At 39.9% G+C, this 18,868-nt stretch overlaps 2 protein-coding genes across 4 annotated transcripts; both read right to left on the bottom strand.

Moving 5' to 3' along the window:
• Positions 1 to 1,080: 1,080 nt before the first annotated feature.
• Positions 1,081 to 16,897, bottom strand: impdh2 (IMP (inosine 5'-monophosphate) dehydrogenase 2). Of its 2 annotated transcripts, none has more exons than XM_061832899.1 (15): positions 16,746 to 16,897; positions 16,518 to 16,650; positions 11,680 to 11,728; positions 10,976 to 11,077; positions 10,300 to 10,374; positions 9,082 to 9,288; positions 8,010 to 8,097; positions 7,521 to 7,720; positions 6,845 to 6,935; positions 6,537 to 6,632; positions 5,241 to 5,384; positions 3,738 to 3,882; positions 2,601 to 2,744; positions 1,963 to 2,046; positions 1,081 to 1,785 (listed from the first exon to the last, which is right to left on the bottom strand). In XM_061832899.1, exons 2-15 carry the CDS (start codon positions 16,616 to 16,618, stop codon positions 1,764 to 1,766), a joined length of 1,548 nt encoding a protein of 515 aa, XP_061688883.1. In that variant the 5' UTR covers positions 16,619 to 16,650; positions 16,746 to 16,897; the 3' UTR covers positions 1,081 to 1,763. The 2 variants fall into 2 exon arrangements, with proteins under 2 accessions (XP_061688883.1, XP_061688875.1); XM_061832891.1 differs by having other exon boundaries at positions 16,518 to 16,645.
• LOC133507638 (tigger transposable element-derived protein 1-like) lies at positions 11,739 to 15,828 on the bottom strand. Of its 2 annotated transcripts, none has more exons than XR_009796865.1 (2): positions 13,086 to 15,828; positions 11,739 to 12,077 (listed from the first exon to the last, which is right to left on the bottom strand). XR_009796865.1 is itself a non-coding variant. In XM_061832912.1 (2 exons), exons 1-2 carry the CDS (start codon positions 13,303 to 13,305, stop codon positions 11,907 to 11,909), a joined length of 525 nt encoding a protein of 174 aa, XP_061688896.1. In that variant the 5' UTR covers positions 13,306 to 15,828; the 3' UTR covers positions 11,739 to 11,906. The 2 variants fall into 2 exon arrangements, 1 of the variants encoding a protein (XP_061688896.1); XM_061832912.1 differs by having other exon boundaries at positions 12,952 to 15,828.
• Positions 16,898 to 18,868: the final 1,971 nt, after the last annotated feature.

The raw sequence follows: 18,868 nt of genomic DNA, 5'->3' as shown, positions 1-18,868 counted from the left end.
GCGCAGTACCAGAGGGGGGAAAAAAAAATAAAAATAAAAATCAACCAGTGACAAAAGGCGTGACAAGATGTCAATGATTTGCCACGTACTTTCAAGCACAGTTATTAGCAGATAGACACCCACAGCTGGTCGTTAAACTGCTTCTTTGGCCTTCAGGTGCTGCACTGAGACAATCTAAATATTCACGTCTGGGGAAAAAGAAGCCTATCCCTCATTTACCAACAATTGTGTAAAATAAAAGCAAATGAACAGAATGAGCGAACCAGTTGAGAGGATTCAGAATTGATGCAAAATTAGCAACAATTGCGCTTGAAAGCTAAATGTCTTAACTTTAAAACCTACATTTAGTGCTATAGAAACACTCAAATACCAATATTTAAATAAATGACCCCTGGTTTTACACAAATTTGCATTCATTAACTTTGATTGGAAAAAAAAAAAAAGTAGTGTCCTCCATAGCATTTTCAAAGAAGTATTTACAATGCCAAGTTGGCTCATTTGAGAACAATGCGTTAAAACAAAAAAAGACAGGAGTCGTCTCGTACACAGAAATGTGTTGCAGCCACATGTTAAACTTCGGTAAACCTCTCTGTGACAGACTTTTTTCGTTTTTTTCAAAATATGCATTGTTATCAAATGAATCCAATGCGTATTTAAAAAAAGAAAATAAACTGCTGGGATAGAATTCAGCCCCGTACATGGAAGCGCGTTGCAGCCACACAAACTTCAGTAAACCTGTGTGACAGACGGTTTATTTTCTTTTTTAAATATGCATTGGACTCATTTGAGAACAATGCATACAAAAAAATTATAAAATTAAAAAAAAAAAATAAATAAAGCCTGTCGGGGAGAGGTTTACCGAAGTTTAACGTGTGGCCGCAACACGCTTACGTGTACTTTGGAGAGGACCTGTCTTTTTTTTTTTTTTTTTTAAACGTATTGTTCTCAAATGAGCCAACTTGGCATTATAAATACTTTTTGGGAATTTGAGATCAAGAAGAATAATTCCGACCTGAAATGAAGTGATCACTACACAGTCGTGTATATTTGGTTGGGCACCATCCATCATCTTTTATTGCCAAAATCCATCAATCTTTTCCCATCTTTTCAGCTGGTATTCTAAAGAATGATCTCTTTGAATATCTGTCTCGTCTGTTACAACAACCAACAGCACAACAAGTCTCGGGCATTGTGAATATTCTGCTCCGGTTCAATGTCCACCACACTGTCGAACAGCTCTTTTTGACCGGCAATATGTGGCCGTGAAAATGGTGACGTCACGATCACAAGCTCGATATACTTTTGTCAAGATGTGTGGAGAAAAAATACCAATTAATAACACGACATTTTAAGTCTCTTGGTGTTATTCCAGTTAGAATATTCCTATTCAACAACTTAGGGGGGAAAAAAATATATATATAGCCACTATAGGCTCAAATTGCAAATTTGATTATCTTCTTAAAAATATTTGTCTACTGAACATAAGTAAACAAGGATTGTTTATGGAAAAAAAAATTTATTTGAAAATGAACAGCTTTATAGCTGACAAATAACATGGAAGGCATTAGACTGCAGTCACGTGCGCATTGACTGATAAGGCTTAGTTGTGTTACACATTATTCAAGGATGCATAGAAGACATGAAATAACTGGAAGACTTGATGAATAAAAATGTTCTGAGGTCATGTGTATATGCATGATAACTAACAGGATAATATGACAAGAAGACCTTGAGACTTCTGGCACCGTTGTGGGAAAGACTCGTCAAAACAGGCGCTTCTCATAACTGTCATGAAAAGAAAAGATACAAATCACAGGAGTGACCACAGCATTTCCTCCCAAGAACGATGGCTTCAGTGATTATTTAAGGAGGAAGTGTGAGCCACTGTTAAACTTGCACTGCGTCTTATTGGCGGGACCGCTTACGAAATCGCTCGAGGTGTGGTCCCGGGCATGTGCCTACCTGTGCAGACCGTGGACGCCGCCCTCCATTTGAGCCGATGCAGTTCTCTTTTCAAATCTCAGGTGTCCGCTGTACATCATAGCTCTGATCCAAGACAAAGACATTTTGTCAGCCCACGCGGAGGATGCCTGAAACCTTTAAGCTGTTAATTTGCTGTCCATGTTATACAAGTAATGAAAAAAAAATCTCTCCATTAGGAAGTGTATTTTCACGTTGACACACTTGTACCAGAGACCCAGAGAGGTCTTTATGATTCAATTCGTAGCAGCAGACCAGACATTAATTTGATCATGAACCAGCTTTTTTTAATCAATTCTTTGATCGACCGAGCCAGTGCAAAGACTTCAGAATTGGAATGAAAACAATCAGACTGTTTCCTTGTGCAGCATGAAGACATATTCTCACCCCACTCCAACAACTAGTTTGTGTGCCGCTTGCAACCTTAAAACGTCATTTGCTGGGAATGCACAAACATTCTGCACAAGGAAGAAAGGTGTGGGTGGGTTGGTGCAGTGCTGTAATAAGCAAAAGTGGATGTTTCCAACCAAGTTTAGCTATGACAATAATCCATGTGTACTACATAATCTCGCAACAGGCGCTGTATGCATCCCCTCCCTGTGGTGCACTCCTGTGTGTACCTGAGTTGAGTGAGACTTTTGGTGCCGATGTCCTGACAGGCATGTTGAATGCCAGCCAGCAGGTAGGGAACAAACTTGTGGATGGAGCCCTTGTCCTGCACAGCTCCCGAGACTCCTTGAGCCACTTTGATTTTGTCACTTTCACTGTAGATACACATTTTATTGCAAATTCAATTTCTGATTTAACATAGCATTATAAGGTAGAATTGCAATTAATTGTTGCAGCGGTTTGGTAACTCAAGCATGATAGTGATTGATTTCCTTAAAATTTGTGGTTTCGCTGGTGTGAGGATTCCTCCAAAAAGCGACAAACATTGAATAGAATACAATGATGAACCCCCACTGATTTACAGTTCCCTAGACATTGCTGCCATCCATTCAGTTTACACTAGCAGCCGGCTGCACCTTTCACCCTCCAATATCAAAAACATGAGGAAAGGTGTTGCTTCAATTTTTCATTTTGTTTTTTTTTAATGGGGGATTAAACCAAAACATGATTTTTGGCCATGTGGAATTGAAAACAAGCAATGCATGACAATAATTTAGCATTCCTTGGAGCTCTGGTTGACTATATTAAAAGTGATCTTTTCAGAATCAGAATCATAACCAGATTTAATGGCCAAGGGTGTAAAAACACACAAGGATTTTTTCTCCCACAGTCGGTGCTGCCTTAGTACGACGTACAGAACAAAGAACAACATGGCAACAAGAACAAAGAACAAGACATTTCTGTTTATAGGGACTATTCCTTATAAGACGTGCAAGATGTAAAATCTATACAAACAAGTGTATTAACAATGTCAATTATGCAAAGGGAGAAATTTAAATTGATGAATCGTGCGGTCTACAACCTATAAAATGTTATTATAATAATAATAATAATAAAAAATATATATTACTAACACTTTATTTTATATATTCCTGCGTCCCAGAATGCACCTTGAGCAGTCACACACCTGCCAGCCCTAGATAGTTTCATTCTAAGACGCAAGAATATTCAGCATGCTAACACTCTGTTAGCATGTCCAAACAGCCCCCTCTGCTTGTCACTGTTAATATTACAGATGAGTCACTCCATATTCTAGAACCCCAACATGGCAATGATGATACTCAAACAAAGTATGGTACAGGCCCAACCTGAAGTATCTCGTCTGGGACCCCAGGTTTTTGTCCATGGCATCCAAGGAGCCCATGCCGCGGTATTTCTTTAGCCTGATGCCATCGGAGAAGAAATACTCACCAGGAGCTTCGTTGGTTGCAGCGAGCAGAGAGCCCATCATCACTACACAAGGAAGCAAGAAAAGTTAGAAGACACAATAGTGGGGGAAAAAAAATGGTTTGTAAACCAACATGTACGCCATAGTATAGATAATTTGTGTTCAGTTTTACGATGAACAATACGGGAATCAGTCCATAAAAAAGGCAATCAACAAACAAGATGGCACAGATAGTACCTTGTACATCACATACACTACTCACAAATTCGGCTTTCATATATAACCTGGACCTAATATGCACGAAAACCTTTACATAAGACGTTAATGTCAACTCTTCCAAACTTTTGAATGCACATGCGCATTCAGTGTTCCAGTATATTTTGCAAAACTTGCTTTTGCGAAAAACGGATTAATGAACATTCAACAGGTGGTCAAGCTATGAATCATTAAGCAATACTTTTCCAAAGATGTCAACTTCGATGCCTTTCTGTGAATTCTCCAGTCTCTCTGCAGATGACACACTAAAGCTACATTCACACTGCAGGGCATGATGCCCAATTGAGATTTTTTGTTAAATTGAATTTTTTTGTATTCATTCACATTACAAAAAAAACTTCTAATGTGGACAGAATCAGTCCAAAACACGTCGTCACATGGGGCATGCGCAGAAACACGAGCCGCTGGGTCTTTAAATGACTAATTAAGTGATACTTAATACTTGAGTCAATATGCCCTTGCATGGAGTTCTCAGTCCAGATGCATTTGTGAAAATTTCAAGTTTGGATAACCAGAGCAGACGTTTCCTTAAATAGACAGGATAAGAGCAAAAGCATCTTTTCACAACTCCATCCGCCGTTGCTTTTGTCATGACAATTTTATGGAACAATTGTGATGTTTGTCCCCTTTGGATGACGTATAGGTTAGGAAGAGTGATAGCTGGAGGTCCAGACTGCAATCGCATCAGGTATGTGTACAATTTACATCCACATATACAAAAGGACAAAATAGGATGGCAGACTGGGGGTTAAAAAAATAATCTGAATTGAGATCCAAAGTGGGCAGCACAGTGCTTCCCTCCGAGAACATCCAGTTCGAGGCCTGGCAATGGCAAGGGTGAGCTGAAGTCAGCTCCACGTGACTGAGAGGCAGGGTATACCTTGGAAATTTAAAGTGGTCAATTAACTTAACGAACATTTTTTGAACGTGTGAGGAAGTCAGAGTACCCATAAAAAAAAAAAAAAAAAAAAAACAAGCAAGCACAGGGAGAACATGCAAATTCTAAACAGGAAGGCCGCAGCCCACATTGGAGTCCCAAACGTCAGAACTGTGATGCAGATGTGCAAACCAATTTTCATCCCATTCATATTATTTAATATGAGGAATCAAGGGTAAAATCCCACAAACTGTGGGCAACAGGCTGTACCTGTGGATGCGCCTAGTGCCAGGGCTTTAGTGATATGTCCGACGGTCTGGATGCCACCATCAGCGATTACGGGCACTCCGAACCGTCTGGCATACTCGGATACTTTATAGACTGCTGTGGCTTGAGGTCTGCCGCACGCCAGTACTATTAGGACGAGAAGAGGGTAAGAGCATTTAACTACGGAAAAGGGAATAATGTCTGACTTATTTTACAGCCTTTGACAAACAAGATGCATCTCAAATTTAATGCACTGTTTTCTTAAAGTATAATTAGGCTGAAATATCAACGTTTGGGCAGACCAAATACTACCACACATAAAAGTGATTATTTTATTTCCTCTCAAATGAAGCACAAGTAATGTGCTGTTGCCTTCATGAAAAAAAGATTACCTTACCCCCCCCCACCCCCCAAAAATGAAATCAGGTGTGGGGCAGATACCTTTTCACTTCACTCTATGCCTAGGAAGCCAAATAGAAGCAGACACATGAGGTCATGTAACTTTTGCTAGTTATTGAAGTAGACAAATATTACTCTCGCTGAAAATGAGATTGGGGAAAACAACGTCCAATGCTGAACTCAGTCTTGCCCACAAAAAAAAAACTTTATAAATAAGTAATAATTGATGAATAAAAGTAGAGTGACCTTTAGGTCATTGTAAAAAGAGTAAAAACACAGTTACTTTTTAACAGCAAAAATAGCGGACATGTTTTTCCTGGTCTTTTCACCTCCTGTGACTTATCCAAAGTAGGTCCCGAGTGCAACACAGGAGGAACCATAGGCCAATGCATTCGCATATTAGTCCGCTGTAGAGTAATATTAAAAAAAAAAAAAATGTGTGTGTGGATGATGGACGTGTGGAATGGCTCTAGCTGTCACCATTCAAGGAGTACGAAACAGCCTGACATCGACCGCTGGGACCCCACCCCCAACGCACTTACCATAGCTGCCATGATGTTTAAACTAGCATAACCTGAACCTCTTTTGCATGCTGCCAAGCATTACACTACAGTATTTTGTCATAACTAATTCAATGCATGAGTCAATAATTAATTACAGTTAACAGAATTCTAAGCAGTCAATATAATCTACATTTATGCCCATCAGATCTTTTTTTGAAGATATTTCAATGTATTATCTGTCTTTGTCATTAGGATAATTCAAGAGACATTATAGCAAACGAAAGTAACAAAATTACAGATGAGCATCCTTTTCAACCCAACAACACAATTTCCCTTGTGGTGCTTGAGGATAACTTTGTGGGTGGTAGCTTGCTGATTTTGTACTCCAATCACTCACCTTCCTGTGTGATGCAGATAGACCCACTACCCATTCCGACTCTCAGTCCATCTACTCCTGCTTCAATCAAGTTTTTAGCTTGAGCAGTAGTCACCACTGAATGAAAAGACCAAACAGAAAATGATGGCAAAATACTGGGCAGTAGTTTTAATTTTGACAGAATACCTCTTTTTGAGGTGTTAAAATATTTTGGATTTTGTTCCTCACAATAAGAACTAAACATCTTTTAGATGTTCCGCTTTCTAAAAGCCCACTATGGTATTAGAAATAGTATCACAATGATTGTAAATGCATGCACAGGTACTTACCATTGCCACCAATGACCTGAAGGTTTGGGTAGTTGTCTTTGATATATTTGATCATGTCGATCTGGAATATTGAATTACCCTGAGAAGAATCCTGTAAATAGATGGTGACATCATTCATTTTGTTATACCTCATATTTTTTAAAAAGGATGACAGTATAAATCAGAGACAAGTTCTCTCATGCATTTTCCACTACGCATTTCCATTTTAATTCTACACTTTGCTTTGGGGCAGTTTTCAATTTATCAAAGTCCCTTGGAAAAACACTATGAAAATCACACCACATTTAACAAATAAGTTGGCACCTGACACAGCAACCAACAACAACAATGGAGGATGATGAGGGTCTCCTATATTTACAGTACTTCTCGGTATGGGGCTGTTGGATGTGTTATAGAGATGTATTTTATCAACGACGAGACTAATGTCTTCAAGAAAATACAACACTGCAGCTAATCTGCAGTTGGTTTTCTGCAAACTATTAAACAGTGCAAAAAACACTTGATAAAAAAACCCATCTAAAGCCCAGTCCTAGTCTCATTTCTGCATACTTGGAACCAGGGGTGACTCTGGACTGGAAATAGTGGCAGTTTTTACAAATGGAAAAAAAAAAGTCAATAAAGACCAGAGGTGTGTGTCAAGCTAAACCAGTAATGTATAAAAAGCTTTTGTTCTCACCACTACAATCACATCCACCCCACTCTGCACCAGCAGGTCCAGACGGTATCTGTCATCGTTGTGCGTGCCGATGGCGGCACCGCATAGCAACTGCTTGCGGCAATCTTTGGAGGCCAGAGGGAAGTCTCTATTCTTCTTCAGGTCAGTTCGGGCAATGATGGACACCAGACAGCCATCTTCATTCACAATGGGGAGTTTGCCTGGATCATTGAGGAAGACGAACATGGGTTAAATTGCTGTTTTTTTCAGTGAAAACACAAAATACACAAGTGTGTTTTCAAGATAAAAAGATCGATAAAACGTTGGTGCGAGAGTTCTTCCTATTTTCAAAGCATGCATATTACATACTACATCTTTTCCAGTTGTTTATAGAGATCCATGTCAACATGGTTTTGTCTGCCTGTGAAACGTTCTAAACTTACCTTAAGTGGATCACCATGAAGCACCAAAACCACACAATCACACTAGGAGACACCAAATGGTCCTCACCTTTCTTACTCCTTTGGAGGATTTCATTGGCTTCTTTCAGTGTGACCCCAGCAGGAGCAATCACAAGATCCTCTCGCTTTGTCATCACCTGTCAAGGTCACACATCATGAACTGCACAGATGAACATTTTAATACTGCATGCCAAATCCAGAAATAATTGGAATTCTTTCATGCCACCCATCTCTAACTTCAATAATTGTATTGTTAATACAGTTAGCTTTGCTCTGTGAATATTGGTAGAAAAAAAATTCAACAAAAAATGATTGTCTTGTTCCTTAAAAGACGCTGTCACTCATTGTACGTATGTCATCAAAAGATTCCAACTCAGCCAAGAAAATCTCATCCAAGATGCTTTCAGTTTTATCACCAAAAAGTATGCACTTCTGAAGTATTGTGACTTTTTCTACAAGGGTTTCAAGACAAGAGCCATAGATTAAAAAAAAATAATAATAAAATCATGTGACTAATTCTATGACATCCCCAGATAAGTGACCAATCACATTGTTCTGAGGTCATCCTTGTGCTAATTGTGTGACAAAGGCAAAATTCAGTCCCAGGTTCAGTAATCCATCCATCCAACCATCCATTTTCTTAGCCGATTCATCGTCACGAGGATCGCGGGGAGTGCTGGAGCCTATCCCAGCTGTCAACGGGCAGGAGGCAGGGAACACACTGAACTGGTGGCCAGCCAATCGTAGGGCACATAGAGACAAACAGCCCTACTCACAATCTAACCTATGGGCAATTTAGAGTGTCCAATTAATGTTGCATGTTTTTGGGATGTGGGAGGAAACCGGAGTGCCCGGAGAAAACCCACGCAGGCACGGGGAGAACATGCAAACTCCACACAGGCGGGTCCGGGATGGAACCTGGGACCGCAGAAGCGTGAGGCCAACGCTCTACAGTTGAGCTAACGTCCCGCAGGTTCAGTAATTTTTGTGTTTTTTTTTTTTTATTTGTTTTATTTTTCATTTTTCAAAGGAAAGGTAACAACTACTTTGATCATGTGTAAGCCCTTGACCCAAATGCCATTAACCAAGCTAATCTTTAGTATTAGTGAAAAATCAGTTACCTCACTGAGAGGTAGGTTGTGTTCCTCCGCCTTGAGGAAATCGATGTCTCGCGAAGAGATGATTCCAACCAGTTTGCTCCCCATTTTTCCATCAGCTGTGATGGGAATACCACAGAAGCCATGCCGGGCCTTGGCCTGAAAGACGTCCCGCACGAGGTGATGAGGGCTCATCACCACCGGATCTGTGATGAAGCCCTGCTCATACCTCTGGGGAGGGGAGGAAAAACATGGATTGGAGACTGATAATAAGCTATGTTTCTACTGTACACCAGAGATACAATGCACCATCCAACAATGTAGGGAAAAACAAAATACTGATTGGTAAAATTGTTCCCGATGAAAAGAACTAATCCAACATGAATATAAGACTGGTTGAGTTCAGCAGGTCCTGTACCCTTTTTTAACAAACAGTGCAGTATGTCAAAATTACTAGTGCTTGTCCAGCTCCATATTCCTATACTGACTAAAGTTGTACTGTATTTTGTTTGAGCAGCAAAATCGCATTGTGCGGAAAACTCATGTATTTTAATTATATGAATATGAATCTATTGTAATATTAAAAGTGACCAGCAGAGGACCTTGTTTGGACATGCTCTAAGATTAGCCCAATCGATCCATCTATTTTTCAAGCCACGTATCCTCACAAGGGTTCCAGGTTTGTTACTGTAAATTATAAAGCCTCAAACAACACACAAAGCAGCCCAGAATTAAAGCACGGTACTCCAAGCAGCCAAGATGCAGCTGCGTGAGTGAGCAAGGCATGTTCAGAGACACTGCATGAATCATCTTGAGTGTGTTCTTGTTGTTTAGGACATCGGAGACAAAAAGAGGGAGGTGATGGTAAATATGTAAAATGCCACACTTTCTATAAATCAACTATAGAATAAATGAAATACAGCGGCGCCTTGATTTATGGGGCTAATTTAATCCAAGAGCACGCTTATAATTCAAAACACTGAAATCTTATCTCTCATTTTGTTTATTTACATAGACTAACTGTTTGTGGCAATAAACAGCTTGAGGTGTCTTCTGCAGAATCGTTCACTATCTGACAAACACCTACTTGTTGTGAAGTGTCTTGGGATTTCTGCCAGGATCAAGCATGCAAGTCAGCATTTTTTAGAAAGTTCCCACAGCAATTTGGATCTCTAAACAAATTGTAAACCAGGGCACTCGTGAAGTAAGGTACCACGTTATTTGGAAGTCACAATTCCATACCTTGACTTTACGGACTTCATTGGCTTGGAACTCTGGGGTGCAGTTGTGGTGGATAAAGCCGATACCCCCTGTTAACTTGGAGAAGAGCACATCATTTTTGAGAATCATCCAATATTTCAAGATGACACACAATGGTAGATGCAAAACACACCCTCACTGGCCAAAACATTTGGTAAACTACACATAATGCAAAAGTTGTCACAGTCTTTACACAGAAAAAAAAGAGAAAATTGAAAAGTGTTATACAGCCATCCAAATTTTTCATACCACTTATCCTTATTAGGACCACAGTGGTGATAGATCCTATCTCAGCTGACTGGCCCAGAGGCGGGATACACTGAACTCCCAATCAAAGAGCACATGCAGACAAACAACTAGTCACAATCACATTCACAGCTAAGGACAATTTGGAGTCTTCAATGAACCTAACACACAGCTTCTTTATAAGTAGAAGGGAGAAAAACCTTCAGAAGCACAGGGAAGAACATGCAAACTCCACAAAAGAAAACCAGAGCCAGCATTCGAACCCCCACAGAACCCTGAGCCTTTGTAAAAGCAGAAAATTTGATATAATCTAGTCTTGATCCCATGAGATAATGCAGGGTAGTCCTAATGTCTAAGTCAGTGAGTATACTATGAGTTTTATTAACGTGACAGTGTTGGCTGTCATGCTTACTGCCATAGCAATTGCCATGCTGGCCTCAGTGACTGTGTCCATGGGGGAGGAGATGAAGGGAGTTTTCATTGTGATTTGTTTGGTGAGCGACGAGGTCAGGTCCTGGTGACAGAACAAAACTTCGTATGCATACTTATATTACATGTACATATCATGACATACTGTAGCATATTAACTATGAACGGTCATGCAAGATTTTTGTCATTAAAATTGACATCAACCACTTGTAATCCTGGAAATCACTTGACTGGGTTGTTAATACAGAATTAGATATACCACTCATTTAAAAAAAAAAACAAGTTTTTAAGATCTGGGTGTTATCCCTCTGAGGTCACACAATTCATAATTTAACTTTTTTTTTATACACTTTACACTTAAGCGTAAATATCTTGTGTACTGTAACGAACTTGAATTACAAATTGTATGACCATTTCACACCGTGCTTTAAAAATCTGGTAAATTAAAAAAATGATAAATGGTGTTGTGCTGCAACTTCAATATTTGCCATTCAAGTTGGAGGGGTAAAACTATAAAACCTGCAATTTTTTTTTTTTTTTTTTGGGGGGGGGTAATTCAGAGTAAATCCCAATGAAGGAATATTCATAATCCTCTACTCAGTAAAGCAGATGAATCCCACCACATTTGCGTAATCCGATTTCCTGTGGTGGTAAACAAACAAGCAACAACCATCCATCCAAACTCACCACTTGATCTGCAGTAAAGTCAATGTATCCAGGCAGAACGAGGAAGTCACTGAAAGAGGGAACACAGAGTTTAGCTTCCTAAGAGTCACCTATAGTAGAGCGCCCAAAAATGTTTTTTGTTTTATTAAGTCATGATTATTTTTTTTCCCCAGACTTGAATGAGATTTAAGAATGGTAAATTGTTACTGCATCAAACAATGCTGAGAGTTTTTACATTCTAATAGACTTCATGATGGCTTGAGCGTGGAAGTAATTCTTACTTTTTCGTTCAGATACTGGGAAACGGTCACAAAACTGTCATTAGATTTCTGGTAAGGTTTTCTAGGACAGTTATGCTTGCGTCTCCTTTCAAAGAATGCTGATCCATGAGTAAGTAGCATGGATGTCTGATGACAAGGCTAAAAACAGAAATGATAGTCAAGACAGCAAGGTGAAGCATGTGACTTAGAGCTAGTGTTTTTATTCATACTGACCAAAGTAGTCATCAAAAAAGTTGATATTTTAAGATACGAAAGGTATTTATGAAATACAACTAGACTCATTTAAGCGGCTGAAATAGGTATTTAACACGTCAGAATGTGTGTAAAATGTGATGAGCAAAAAACCTGCAGTTGACTTAACTGTTATCCAACTGTAAAAGAACTGTGGGACATTGGTTTACGAGTACAATTCGTTCATAACTAAACTCGTAACTAAATTTACTCGTGTATTAAAACAATTGCGGCCATTAAAATTATTTGGAATGATTTCAACCCACAAATATCCACCGAGATGTTTTTTTAAGAAATAAAAACAATACTTCAAAATTGAAAGTATAAATGTACAAATAATTTAAAGACAGGGTAGAGATGAACTGCACTAGTTTTGTGTCAACCTTCAAAGGTATCATCCCATCAAAATTTATTTGTATTCATAATCTCGGCTTGCGCCACAGTGAGGCAACTGGTTAGTGTTGGCCTCACAGTTCTGAGGACCAGGGATCAAATCCCGGCCCCATCTGTGTGGAGTTTGCATGTTTAATTCGAGACTCTAAATTGCTCTTAGGTGTGATTCTGAGTGCAACTGTTGTCCATCTCCATGTGCCCTCGGATTGGCTGGCAATCAGTTCTAGGTGTACTTTGCTTCCTGCCCGATAAATTGGAATAGGCTCCAGCCCTGCCTTGACCTTTGTGAGGAAAACAATGTTGTCTTTGTTTTTTTCTTTTGCTTCAAAATTCCCCCGTACAAGGACATAACCCCAACAACACAATTACTAAACTCGACAGCTCGTACCATATTGTCGTCAATGTCTTGTGCAAATTCTTCCTCCACATAACGACGAGCACCATCGTTGTCGGCGGAGAAAGCCTCACCATACAGAGGTATGCTTCTGAGGCCGTAATGGTTTTGAAATTTTTCAAACCAACCTTTGCTTGCCGAAAAGCCTGGTCCTTGAGGGGGTGATTCGCTTTTTGCAGCACTGGTGTTAGGTTGAGGTTCGTCAGCACTTTCTTCAGCCTCTTCATCGTCATCACAGGGCAGGATTTGATCGTACAGGGTTTTAGCCTTTGTTCTGCTCATGTCGATGTCCAAACGCACGGCCTTTTTTCTGCAATTCACTATCCACAAAGTTAACGCAGCTTCCATTTGAAGAATCCTCTTATTTGCCAGTCACCACCTGTTTCACTTCCTTATTAAAAGTTATTGAAGCGGTTTTACATATGTTTGCCTCATCTTTATTTATGTAGCGCACCATGGATTCCTTCACGTCATAATGGTGCGCCACAAAGCATAACCTCTGGCATCTTTGATAATATTTTATTTTTTCACTGCTCACCAGCTTCATCTTGGGCACTTTGGAGGAAGCTTTCGCATCAACACAGAGCTTCGGCGGCATTGTGAACATGAGAAAATTTCGCGCAGTCAACTGTGTGGACGAAAATGGTGGAAAGGAAGGACAAAGGACAGGGTGGAACAAAAGTTACTGGGTGAGGCTTCGATCCCAATCAGCTCAAGAGATAAATCCACAAATGCTCTCATTGGTCGATGTCGTGCCAGGGACCAATCAAACGCCTTGTATCATTCTGCAATATGCCAATATGGCTGTATTTTTTTCAAGGTTGTATTGGGTGTGTGTGGGGGGGGGGATAAAAAAAAATGCAAAGCACTGAAAAAAAGTGAAGTTCGAAGTAGCGAGGGAACCCTGTATTGTACTGAAAGGTCAAGTGACATCCCTTACAACATTCTAAAATAGATATTTAAATGAAAAATACATAACATTATTCACTTCAATGTCCATACAAAAAATAAATATGAGCTGAGAGCGCGTCATCCATGCGCAAAGTTGTGGAAGGGTCATTCGACATCCAAGTGGTCACCATATTGGCTGTATCTACTGTCCGTGACGTCACCCCGGACATTCGCCATTGAAAACACGCTGTGGTCCCTACTTTGGGACATGCCCCTTCAGACACGGAAGCTTTTTTCGAAGAAGAGAACATCTCACAGGCGAGGGAAGTGTCCGGGGAAATATTACCCTATTGTTTCGAGCCATATTTAGATGATATGTGGATCACTTCTAACTAACAACAGACTCACCAACAGTATGACAGTATGAACTGTACTCAGCCGCGAGGAGTGACAACGCCACAGCCCGGATGCGACGAGCCAATCATGGCTTCGGCCAGGGTGGCACCGAGGTGGCTCATCGTGGCGCCGAGCCGGGCCGCTTTCCGGCGCTGTCGTTGCTCACGGCTGAGTGCGCAACTGTTGGCGGCATTGTTTATCGCTGCTGCCATCATCAGTGTTGTTCATCACGGACGGCGGCGGCTATGAACAATGCTGCCAGCAATGGCGCACTCAGTCACGTGCGACAACACTGTAAAGGGGGCCGGCTCGGCGCAGTGATAAGCCACACCGGCCGAAGCAGTGACAGGTGGACCTGGCGCCGAAGCCGTGACCGGCGGACGCGGCAGCGAAAGACTCCCAGACAGCATGTTTGAGCCAGCCCAGCCGAAGCGTGCTCGTCCACGACCCGGTCGCCTTCGCCGGCAAGCTCAACCCGGAAGCCGTCCGACGCACACATCGACACATTTAGCACCCATCATACGTACGCGGATCTTTTGTTACGTTGTGAGAGATGGATTACATGGTCCCCTCCACACTATTCTATTTTTTAGTAACTGTATACACACCTACCAGTCATTTGGAACCCACAAAGCTGTCCTTTGCACCCGTGCAATCTATTTTTCACAACAAATTGGGTCTCTTGGAAACTTATGAAGGGTAAATCCATCCTCCCGAGTGTTTGAGCAATATCCAGCAATGCAACGAGTCGGCATTTTGGCTAACACGAAGGAACAACGAGCTATCTTCCCACAGGTAAAACTAATACAAAACAATTGAGTCCGCTTGTGCGTGCTACTGCCTCCGTCACTTCCTGCTTCCACGGTAGGATTTTCATGGCGGGAGTTACAAAAAGCTATAAACGTCAAAAACAAGTTTTGTGGTGAAAAAACTGATGGGTCCATACCAGCTGCTGTTTTTTCATTAATAACATACTCAAAATCATTCATTTCATGACACTTGACCTTTAAATGGATTATCAGCAGCTGCTTGTCACTCACTCAAAGGCCAGAAATACACTTGCAGTGTGTGAAAGCTAATGTTTACAAAGTCATCCTTCACAAAATTTCCCCAAACACTGCACAGTTCTAGTTCCGTTCTAAAAAAACAAACAAACAAAAAAATGTATTCCTCAACACGTCTGAGTTTGGCAGGTGATGCTAACATTTGTACAAGATGCAGCGGTGAAGCCATTTTTCTTGAGATGAGTGGCCGTGTACCAAAACAGAAACTGGGCACATACTTTAATATGAATTGACTAAACTACATCACAATGACTGCTAATTCATCCAATCACTTTGCAAGTGGCTTGGTGATCAAAGCGTACTGCTTTCAACTGACAAAATGCATATAATGTCAAACTTACACCAGGTTATTTTGACCTATATCACACCTAAAACTGTTGGGGGGGAAAATGGATTTTGATGGAAACTCAGATGGCAGCATCTTTGCAAAAGTTTTTCATCATGCAATTTGTATTACTGTTTGTCACAACAGATAAATGGCTGAAAATCCATTTATGACTAAGGTTTTTTTTTTTTTTTGAGAAGCTGTCTCAAAATTCGGATTTTGTCTTGTAGTACAAGCCCCCCCCCCATCCCACCCCTTTCCCCCCCCAAATCAAGGAAAGCTATTTAATAACAGCATATATTTATATAGTGCCTCTCATTGGACAGAAGAATGTTCCACAATCGATCAGTTTTTATACCACTCATAGGTAAACTGGAGCCTATTCCAGGCTATTTACAAACACCCCAACATCCTCAAATATGGGCTATACATTTTTGGGGTGGAGGCGGAGTTATCCTAGAAGTCATAGATTAGTTCATATGGGAAAGTAGTTTTCAATACACAATAAATTTCATGATTGCCAGAAGATCAAAGGCGCTCACTCAACCACGCTAAGCAAATCATTTCTTCCATAGTGTACTCTGCCCCTGTTACCTGGGAATTGTTATGATGTAATTGACACCAATGACATTTTTGGACTATTTTGACCAAGCGTGTCTAACAAGAAACATTTAGCTGACTCTCAGGTTGTCATTGCGGTTCGTTACAAATGTTTGGATTTCAGGTGAGGGCTCAATCAAGGCATGTTCTTTCACACAAACTCATGCAGTTATGTTTCTATGGACCGTCCAACGAAGTTGGGCAGAAAGTACTTTCCTCAATCGGTTTTCACTAAAGTGTGTGATTTTTAAATGAAGATAGACCGGCAATGGTTAAGGACCTACTTGTATGTGAGTCCATCTCCTCCGTTTACCAACTGTTGTCCCGTTAGTCCGTCCTCGGCAACGTTATCACCGGTCGGTCGGGTCATCAAGTATTCTGCCATGAGATTCAATGACACCTTCACGTTCCTCTACGCTTATCATATAAACACACAAAAAAATACGTATTTACTGCATTATAAAAACGGTGAAGCTATGTCATTGAGTATGGATCGACGACGCGGCAAACACCTAGAAGTTTCTTCTTAGCCCCTTAGGCAGTGAACGCGGGACAAGTGTCAAGAAGCGTGGCGAACACGCGCGCTATTGGATCGGGAACTCTCTCCGTGTGCTTCCTGACAGCGAGTACTGACGTCACATCCGCCTCCGTTGCGTCCATTCCAAATCAGTCACCACACTTGATCGCAGTGAAAGAAATCGCTTCAAATTAGAAATCTTAAGAGTATCTAAGTATCTAATCTGACTAAGAGTATTAATTAAATGAAAAAACATGTCTATTCGCTGAATCTAAAGCCTTGCTGCATTTGCACCTTTGCATGAATTCAGAACTGCAAAAAGGATATTCATCTTTTTTTATATGTATCTTGATGATGTAAATGGCATTTTTAAAGATAGCTAAAGCAGTTTTTATCGAAAAGTGCAATTTTTATTCAATAAAACGTGGCTAACAGAAAGTAGCTGTAAAACCATTTTTAATCGGGCAACACGTTTAAACAGTGTCGAATGTTGAAGTGATAATTTCAGTGTAAAGAAATTATAGTTGATCTTAATCAAGGTAAAGCACATTGAGTTACCTTGTATACGTAATGTACAATAAAAACACTTGCTTTACTTTAATATGAATATTCTGTGCCAAAACAACATAGTATATTATGATGCTGAGGGTTAGGTAACCCTGGGAAACACGTGAACGTTACTGTCCATGAAAAATCTATGTAAAAATGTTATTTTAATGTAATTCATGATTCATATCTAATTAAAAGCAAACAAATGTATTGAAGTTTATTTGACTACGAGTTCTCATTTTGTTTACAGCATAATTATTTAATGGGGAGAAAAACCCCAACCAATTTTATGAAAACCCTACCCCCAAGTGGGATGCCCCATTGAACTTAATATAGATGTTTGCTTTTTCTTCACATGCTCTTTATTGTGGGCTGGAAGTGGGTCACAACAACAAAGTCTGAATGAGCAGTTAATTCCATTTTGGCACAGCAGGTCATTTTTGGTTGTAAGGTAACTTTGGTCTTTAGCTTTTTGTGTAAATTAGATGCCAGTGAGAAAAATGTCACAGGTCAGCCAGGCTTCTGACCTATTTTCATTGTTTGTTTGTTTTTTTTTTAACTGCAAGCACGACATGTACCATTGCAATAAACACAAAAGACAAGATTTCAGTTTTAAAAACTCTCTCAGTAACTATTTTCTGTATTGATGTACAACTGTTGAAAATTACAGTACTTTTAGGTCGCTTTTTCTTTATTCCATTTTTTTCAATGATCCCAACATTTTTTTCAGAAGAAATTTGAATAATGAGTGAAAACGAGAAGGGAAAAAAAATCCCCAAAATAATGACATAGTGGTGATCAATAGAGAGAGAGAAGAGAACAATTAATGTGTAGAAGAGTGAATGCATTATGCGCGTTTGTGTGACATTAGTGGGGTGTGTAGAGAAGAAATGACAATGGTGATGCTCTGACATGGTCAGTTAATGAAGCAAAGGCCAGAATTTAACTGGGTCAAACATCAAACTGGCAAACAATAGGCAACCTGTTGTCTTTCTTGACAAATTTCTTTGTTCTCTGAGAGTAAACAATAAATTAAGGGCAAAATAAATGATATGAGCAAATTATTATCACTGAGTGAAGAACTCCTTTTCCAAAATGAGTTAAATGCCCATTAAAAAAATGTTTCTATTTAGAAGGAAGAAAATGTCATTTTATTTGTTTACTTCTTGGATCTGTTCTGAGTCATTCGTTTTAACACCTCTGAACAGTGAGGCAGATGTGCTCACCACTAATTCACTGTGCTGCTCTGAACAGGTTTAAAAGGATAAATTTGAAGATCAGGTATTGTATTATTTTTCTCTGAGTACTCTATTTTGAGTTATTGCATTTTGGAAAAAAAACATTTTGCGCAGCAGTTTAATTTTTTTGGCATTTATATGACAATATATATCGGGTTTTATTTTGTCTGCAGACTTAAATGGCAGGCCAAATAAAATGCCACACAATTTCTGTCGTTTGCCCACCTCGGGTTTAATGGAACATTTTTTGATTGGATGCAAGAGACAATTTGTGTCTCTAAGGTGATAACAGCTAGCAGGTGTTGTTAAAACAAGTCAGATTTGCAAATAA

This window comes from Syngnathoides biaculeatus, chromosome 2 (genome assembly GCF_019802595.1).
Source record: "Syngnathoides biaculeatus isolate LvHL_M chromosome 2, ASM1980259v1, whole genome shotgun sequence".
In the NCBI taxonomy this organism is placed as follows: domain Eukaryota; kingdom Metazoa; phylum Chordata; class Actinopteri; order Syngnathiformes; family Syngnathidae; genus Syngnathoides; species Syngnathoides biaculeatus.
This window is presented reverse-complemented; position numbering and strand designations above follow the sequence as displayed.